The sequence below is a fragment of the Xiphophorus couchianus genome, chromosome 20 (assembly GCF_001444195.1).
Source record: "Xiphophorus couchianus chromosome 20, X_couchianus-1.0, whole genome shotgun sequence".
Taxonomy (NCBI): domain Eukaryota; kingdom Metazoa; phylum Chordata; class Actinopteri; order Cyprinodontiformes; family Poeciliidae; genus Xiphophorus; species Xiphophorus couchianus.
Genome location: NC_040247.1, coordinates 28,497,364 through 28,505,805, shown reverse-complemented (window position 1 = coordinate 28,505,805; position 8,442 = coordinate 28,497,364). Strand labels below are relative to the sequence as shown.

The 8,442-nt window shown below is 46.4% G+C and overlaps 1 protein-coding gene across 1 annotated transcript; it reads left to right on the top strand.

Annotated features, from left to right (window-relative positions):
* The first annotated feature begins 2,719 nt into the window (after nt 1–2,719).
* fezf2 (FEZ family zinc finger 2) lies at nt 2,720–6,966 on the top strand. Its single transcript, XM_028001866.1, has 4 exons — nt 2,720–4,071; nt 4,204–4,338; nt 4,504–4,636; nt 6,293–6,966. Exons 1-4 carry the CDS (start codon nt 3,310–3,312, stop codon nt 6,541–6,543), a joined length of 1,281 nt encoding a protein of 426 aa, XP_027857667.1. The 5' UTR covers nt 2,720–3,309; the 3' UTR covers nt 6,544–6,966.
* The last annotated feature ends 1,476 nt before the right edge of the window (nt 6,967–8,442 follow it).

Genomic DNA, 8,442 nt, shown 5'->3' with positions numbered 1-8,442 from the left:
TCTCTGTGAGTCAGAACTGTGTTAAAAAAAAACCAGAGCTGCTGCTCACGCTTTCCCCCCCTCACCGTCATCCTCCTTCCTCCTCATTGCTGTTTACTCTCCGAGCTCGATAGACAAATACAGTTTAAATTTAAAGTGTATCTCACAGCAGCTGCATCCACAATGTGGAGGTGGAAGTTCTGCTGCAGAGGGAGGGCCACGTTGGGACAGAGATGCTGCATGTCTGGTGGCTACATGATCTATAAGACTCTCCTATGTGGCACCCAAGGAAAACAGGCGCTGCTCCACGTCCAGACTGAGTGTGGACCCTGTCCAAAGCTGAATGAATGCTGTCCTTCCTGACCAGACAAGGAAAAACAAAACAAACAAAAAAAAACAACACATGATCTACGAGGCCCGAAGTTTTTTTTGTTTTAGTTGCTGGTAAGAAAGTGAATGAAGATGTGTCACTAAACATGACACTGCAACGTTAAATCAGGTTGGAGACCAGAGAATGTGATCCAACTACTGCACTTTTTCCTTCCACTTAACCTTCTATGAGGATATAGCGCTATGTGAACAACAAGCAGGGAACTGTCTTCTGGACACCTGTCCAGTCAGCCTACTGACCCAGACTGAGACCAAATTAGAGGCTCAGAAATGTGTGCAGGTGTTGTGAGTTAATGAGGTGATTACCTGAGCAAAAACAACAACAACAACAAAAAACACGTTTCTAACATTTTGTTGTTGTTGTTGTTGTTTTGTTTTTTTACCGGATTTATAGTAAACTTCTGCCGGTATTTTACCGTAAATTATAGGCTTTTTTTTTGTTTGTTTTGTTTACGCATCCTGACCTGTTGCCATTCCTGGAGTGACAAAAGGTGTTTTCAGTTCTTTCTGATTCTCCCCTGACGTCTCCTGCAAGAGTTGAAATAAATGACCAGAAAGTGTCCAAAGTGAAGGACGCCTTGTGGACCCAGTCCGCCTCGGACACCCCGTTGTTCCAAGCCACCGTGGATGACGGAACCTCTTGACTCTTTCTCTAAGTCCTCTGCCTACAGGAAGTGGGCCCACATGAAGCCAGTGTCTCTCTAGTCGTTGTTTTTTGGGGGGAGCTGATCCTGTGATCCTGGCTGAGCCTCATGACCCGCCCGGTAACTTCCCCAGGTCTGGCTCCGGAAGTGTTGCTCTGGTCTCCAGGTTCTTTTACTGCTGTCGTCTTCCTCCGTCGGGGCGTTTGGGTTGCTGTTAATCTGACCCAATTTGCCCCAGTGGAGGACATTTGTATTTAGAAGACCTAAGAAGTTCTTCACTCCGGTGGTAAATAAACGGTACGCGGTCGCGGTTCACTTGAACAGCCGCGCTCATCGATCTGCCCGAGAAACAATGAAAACTGTTCAAAAATGGTTTTTGTCGATTCCTATTTTGTCTCTGCGAACAGACTGAAACAGACTGAACACTTTGGGGGATGATTAGTGAGGTTCTCTCTCCTGCGTTTTCTGAATGGGTTTCAATTAAAACAAAGAAAAGTTGTCCAAACATTTGCTGATCCTCTCAACTGTCAACCTCAAAATGTAAACGAGTTTCTCCATGAAGACCGGAGTCATCTAAGGGTTTTTATAGAGAGGCTCATAGATACTGATGAATCCTTACGGTCAAGATTTTATTTGTATATATTTTTTTTAATTGTTTCTACATTTTGGTTTGTTTTTGATGAAATAAAACATGATTTTTTTTTTTTGTCATGGTGCTATCCTTTCTAATGTTGTGCTTGTTTAAATTGCTTGACCAGCTGTATTTTAATTTTTATTTTTATTTATTTATTTATTTTTTTTTACCACAAATGTTCAGGAACTGAGAAATAAAGGGGATCTCTTTACTTAAGATGGTTTCCACATGTGCTTTGCATACTCATTGTCCCTCGGTGTCGGTGGGTCGGAACCTCTCCTGTCTCTCAGACTCAGACGCCCTCAGGTAAAAAAAAAAAAAAAAAAAAAAGGCCTACAAGCTCAAGGCTGATCCGTCAACGAAGTGGATTCCAGCAAATTCCTTCTAAACATTGTAGAGAAAGCGAGAGAGGAGAGGAAAAAATACCCTCTTTTACTATTTTCTCTTTTTACATGTCATTAACTTAACGTTGTTTCTTTTCTCCTCTCTCCCTCTTTAATTCCCTCTCTTCTATTTCAACGACAAAAAAGAAAAACACGTTCACGCAGTGCTTTAGTTGCGAAAAGTAAATGAGCTTCTGTTTTTTTTTTTTTCTTCTTCTTCTTTCTCTCTTTCTCTGTGAATCGCGCTGGAAAATTGCTTCCTTACAATCGAGTGGAGGAGCGGCGCTTATGGGACCCAAAGGGGGCGTCTGCGCTCTTTAAACAGGTGGAGATTGGAGGTCCAGAGTGCGGAGCTCTGCTTGTTAAAGTGAGGATGGGAGCCGGAGAGAGAGAAAGAGAGAGAGAGAGAGAGAGGAATCCCATCTCAGAGGATTAGCAACTTTCTCTTGAACAAAAAAAAAAAAAAAGAATCCCAAACTGAAGCACAAAAACAGAGATTACTCTGTTGTTAACCAAATGAAAGCAGCTCCACTCCTGTTGTTTAATGAGCGCAGACAGAACGTGTTTACACATTTTCCTCCTCAGGTAAGAGGCAAAAAAAAAAAAAAAAAAAAGAAGAGAAATAAAAAAGAAAAGAAGGAAAAAGAGTCGTTTTGTGTCTACAGGCTTTCAGCCCCTCAACTTTCCTGATTTGGTGGCGCGCAGGTTGGTGAGGGGCGTTTCCTGCTGGAGGCTGAGCTGCTGCCCGCTGATGTCAGGATCGGCGCTGAGGAGGGGGGCGGGGCCCCGCCAGCGTGCGGCTCTCCAGTCATCTGAGCATTAAAGAGGTAACCTCTAACTCACACTTAACTCCGCGCTCCTGCATCCTCCTGGAGCTCCCGCATTTCTTCTTCTTCTTCTTCTTTCTTCAGATTCTGCTGTCCTCCCTCTGTTTTTTTTTTTTGTTTGTTTGTTTTTTTTCGTTTTTCTTTTGGTTCTTGACTCGAAAATGTCCCGTTAATTTTCACGCGCAAAAGTTAACGAGGATTAACCAATCACCCCCTGGACGCCGCAGTTTGCATGGGGGGTTTGGGGAAGCCGTCGGGGAGGGGGGGGGAGGAGGACAGTCTGACAGCGAGGTGCGCATCAAACTGATGCTTCCTGTATCTGCTGCTGCTGCTGCTGCTGCTGCTGGGGACCCAGAGGAGTGACAAAACAGGAACGCTCGGACTTTCCAACAAGTTCTGCTGCGAACGGCAAGACTTTTTTTTTCTTTTCTTTCTTTTTTTTTTTTTTTCAAATGGCAAGTTCTGCCTCTCTGGAGACAGTGATGTCCTGCGGTAAGACCGGGCCCTCCGGGGCTCCGAAGAGCCTGGCTTTCTCCATCGACCGGATCATGTCCAAGAGCTCGGAGCCGAGAGGCGGCGCGGAGGAGCGCTCGGAGGGGAAGAAGTTGCTCGGCCTCTGCTCCCCCATCCCCTGCATGATCCCGCTGCAGCCGTTCAGCTACGACCTGCAGGCCAAGGCGCTGATGAACTACTCGGAGCTCTGGAGAGCCAGCCTTAGGGGAACGTTCTGTGGATCGGCGGCCGCGCCGTGCAAAGGGAACTGCGGCGTGTGCGCCAGAGCGGAGTCCACGTTGAAGCAGCCGGTGCCGCCCACCGGCAGCAGGGTGGTGAAGCCGCAGGTCATCCACCAAGCCGTGGCCGTGCCCAGCGTGGGCTCGCTCTACTACCTGAATTACCTTGACTCTGCGTACCAGCAGTCAGAGCTCCTGGCCGGACACTGGCTCTCCACCCCCCAGGTCCAGGCGTCCCTGTCGGCGCACCACAGACTCCTGCTGCTGGAGAACGCCAAGCTAGCCGGCGCCGGCTCCGAGAAGCTCCCCACTCCCCAGTACCCACACAAGGAGCATCTGCCGGGCCAGCTGGACCAGATAGTGAAGGAGAACCACGCTCTGGTTGGCGAGAAGAACGGCGTCAAGACGCACGGCAAGCTCAGCTCCGGCGGCTGCGGCGCGGAAGGCAAGCACAAAAACTTCACGTGTGAAGTTTGTGGGAAGGTAAACTTTTCAGGAACGACAGCGATCCGCTCGAAGACAAACCTGACAGCTTGTGAATAGAACACACATTTTAACAGGATCGTGTGTGTGTGTGTGTGTGTGTGTGTGTGTGTTTTTTCTTTTCTCTCGTAGGTTTTTAACGCGCATTATAACCTGACCAGACACATGCCGGTGCACACCGGGGCCCGGCCGTTTGTGTGCAAAGTGTGCGGCAAAGGCTTCCGACAGGCCAGCACGCTCTGCAGGCACAAGATCATCCACACTCAGGTGAGACGCGGGGGAGGAGGAGGGCACACCTGCAGGCCGGCCTGGCCGCCTCACACACACAAACACACGCGCGCGCGCGCGCGCACGCACACACACACACACACACACACACACACACACACAGTTGCTTTCAACTGCTGTTTACTTCAAATATCCTCCACGCAGGAGAAGCCGCACAAATGCAACCAGTGCGGCAAGGCGTTCAACAGGAGCTCCACGCTCAACACGCACGTGCGCATCCACGCCGGATACAAGCCGTTTGTGTGCGAGTTCTGCGGGAAAGGTTTCCACCAGAAAGGTGCGTGTTTCATGAAGCCTCACAGCCGTCACTGGCGAGTTCAATGTATTCATTCGTGTTTGTTTTTTTTGTTGTTGTTTTTTTAACGCATTAGTTTTAATACTAATAATAATATCTATCTAAACTGCATATCAAAAAAACACGTGACGCGCATCTGAACCAAAACGCTTAACGTTTAAAAGTAACTTATAAATAGAGGTAATTGTCCTCGATTGTCCCTTTATTATTATTATTATTATTATTATTATTATTATTATACACGTGCTAGTTTTATTTTGGTCTGGCGCTTGAATTAGGTAAATGAAGTAAGTTAGCGCTTTGTACTCAGTTTCGTGGTTGAATTGATTTTTTTTTTTTTTTTTACCTCAGTAGTTTACGCAGAAAAAACAAAGAAAGAAAGAAAGAAAGAGCGATAACTTATTTGCATTTCGCAATGTCAGTACAGGCCGATTTTCTTTTTTTTTCTTTGGTTTCTGTCGCGAACTCCGACCGGCTCCCGCATGTTGGCTCTTGGATGCGGGAAGCGGAGCCGCCGCGTTGTGGTAAATACCTGCAGGCTCGCCGAAAAGCCATCAGCACAAATAGGACGTGGCACTTTCCACGGACTAATTCTCCCCTGAAGACGGCAGCATTTGCTCCGGGTCAGCTGCTTGAACTCCGGCAAAGTTGGCTTTTCTCTCTCTCGCTTTTCTTTTTTGATTTTTTGCCACAGCGCTTGATTCTGACAAAGTTTGACAACTTCTCGACCTTAACGCGCAAAAAAAAAAAAAGAAGAAAATGTGATTAAGGAAAGGAGACTCCGCGCGGCTTCACGGCGGATCTCTGCGCAGAGCTTTTGAATCGTCACTTTGCTCACCGCTTTTCTTTTGAAATGATTAAATATGTGCCTAAAATGACTACAGCTACTGCTAAACTAAAACAAGCTACTGAAATAAATGAAAGGTTTAACTGATAAATTGTTTAATATATTTATGCGTTGGTGTAGCATAAAAATGTCACTATTACCTCCTACATTTAGATTAAAAACAATCATAATAATTGAAATCATATTGTTGAAATAAACGATAATATAGAGTCAGTTTATGTTTTTTGCTGAGAAAAGACAATATTCTTACCTTCAGGCATTTCCAAATGAAACCAGATTGATGATTTCTAAATCCTGAAGTTTGCCCACTCAAACCTGATTTAAAGAAAGAAACTAATTCCACCTCCTCGTTTTATACTTAAAAAAAAAGGTTTCATTATTTATTTATTTTTTTCTTTTAATGAATGAAAGGAAAGGTTTGTGTATTTTATCGGTGGTTTGAGCTGGACTTTTTTTTCCACCTGACTGTAGTTTCACATTTACAAAAAAAAAAAAAACGTTAAGCGATTTTTTTTTTTCTTCTTCTTTTCTGGACATCACAGGAAGTGGCAGCAGGTTGACGTGATGACTAATAAGTCCCATAACATTTAGTGTTGAAGTTTTTATCTTTAGTCGGGAGGAATGTTCAGAAATACTGACAACAAAAAATGACAACCAGCTTTATCAGCTGTACCTGCTACATGATTCATATATTTTTTTTCTGTTGCACTGGACACTTTTTTGAGGGGGGGGGGGGGGGTTACTTCTTGAGTTGCTCTGTTCATTCACTTTTCTTTTTTGCTTGTTTTTAGGGAACTACAAGAACCACAAGTTGACGCACAGCGGGGAGAAGCAGTACAAGTGCTCCATCTGCAACAAGGCCTTCCACCAGATCTACAACCTGACGTTTCACATGCACACGCACAACGACAAGAAGCCGTTCACCTGCGCCACCTGCGGCAAAGGCTTCTGCCGCAACTTTGACTTGAAGAAGCACATCAGGAAGCTCCACGAGAGCGGCTTCGCTGCGGTCTCGGAGGCCCTGAGGGAGCCGCAGAGCTGAGACCTGCTGAGAGGACAGGGCGGGCTCCGGGTCACCATGACTGGTGTTCTTGGAATAAGAGAAAATAAAAATAAATACATTTAAAAAAAACAAAAAAAAATCCCGGCCTGAGGTGAGAAAGCCCCTCTGAGACTGGACTCAAATGGGTGTGGCGAGTCTTAGGGGCCCGTGCGCTAACACAGGGGGGGATGAGCCGACCAGAACCCGAGAAGAGCGAGCTGAAAGGAGCTGAAAGGAACATTCTGATTTCTTTTCTTTGTCATCTAGCATTCCTCCTCATAGATGTGGAACACACGGCGCCGAACCACCCGACCGATGAACACAGCAGGTCAAAAAACGTCGCTATTTAAATATGAGTCGCCGTGTCATGTATTTTACTGGAAAGTGTTAATGTGAATAAATAACTTATAACTTATAATGAAAGCTCGCCGTCTCAGCCATGTCATTTCACTTCATACATATAGAAACGATGAAGGTTTGACGTATTTCAGGCGGCGGAAAATGTCCAGGATTCGCAACAGAAGTCATTTTAATAATATGCACTAAAGTCCAACAACAGCCAGCTCACATACAAACGTACAACCACTTTCACTTGTATGTAATTTGCTTATTCTTGCCTGTTTTGCCTTATCGCTCCGGTTTTCTTGCGGCAGCAGGATGAACGTCGCTGAGCTTGCAGGCCCGCCAGGTGCAGGTGAGCCGTTTCCATGCTCGCGGGAGAAAGCGACGGACCGGCATGCACTGCGTCCGACTTCACTTGAACATTTATTGACAGACACGATTTTAATAAAGCCACATTTACACTTGACTCGGGGAATAATGGCGCAAATGATGGGAGATAACACAGCCCTTGAAAGCAAATTACATTAAGCAGCTAAACGGCCCCGGGGGTCCGACAGCATGGGGGGGGGGGGGGGGGGGGGACGTGCGCGTCTCATCCGGAGCCACTCATCATCAGAACTGGAGATAATGGAGCACTCAGGCCGCAGCTCATCATCTGGGCCCCCGCGTTAATAAAGTCTGGGTCATTCTGCGCACGTCTCCTGGAACAATATTATCCCGGCGCACATTCTGCGGAGAGCCGCGACGTGCTCCCAAATGGCTCCGTTTCTGTTAACAGCTAATTAACGCGCTCGGCCGGCCGCGGAATAACCTGGCAAGGCCAATATTGGCAGACGACGCCCCCCGCTCACCTTCCCCCCCCCCCCCCCCCCCAGCCCCCCTCTCTACAAACTGCACGAAGTTCGCAGAGATGTCTCGGAGCATTTACCTTCCGGAGGCAGATTGCAGGCGGCGCTGGTGACGTAGCTGGTCTTTATAGACCGAGTTAGAGAAGCTATCTGTTGTGATCACAGGGAAAAAAAAAGTTCGACTTGTTGGACTCGGAGGGACGAGGATCCGAAGTGACGCTCTGTCCGCTTTTCTTGGATCATCTCTGTGCGTCAGACCGCAACCATTCAGCTGGTTTCTCTGTAGAAAACGGGGAGCGGCGCAGGATTCTCTTTCTGAAGCTCACGAAGCAAAGAATTTTGATCAAAACAGGGGGAAACTAGAGCAATGAGTGTTTAAAAAAAAATAATAATAAAAATAAAATAAAAATACCTGCACAAGTCAATATCAGCCTCTCCACATGAGTCTTCGCACTTTTAGCAAATTTGGTCTCCCCCCCACCCCCCTCCTCACCCCACCCACCCCCAAAAAACTTCTTGTCTTCTTAGAACATGGAAAGGATTGTTAAAAAACAACAAAAAAAAAAACATCAAGAAGACCATGACGGCTTGGATCCACAAGAAATCTGGTAATGAAAACGGAAAGAAAAATGAAAGAAACGAAAAAGGGGGAAAAGGCCAAAGAGAAAGTGCAGACGTGAATCACCAAACTGCTCAGCAGAGCAGAAGG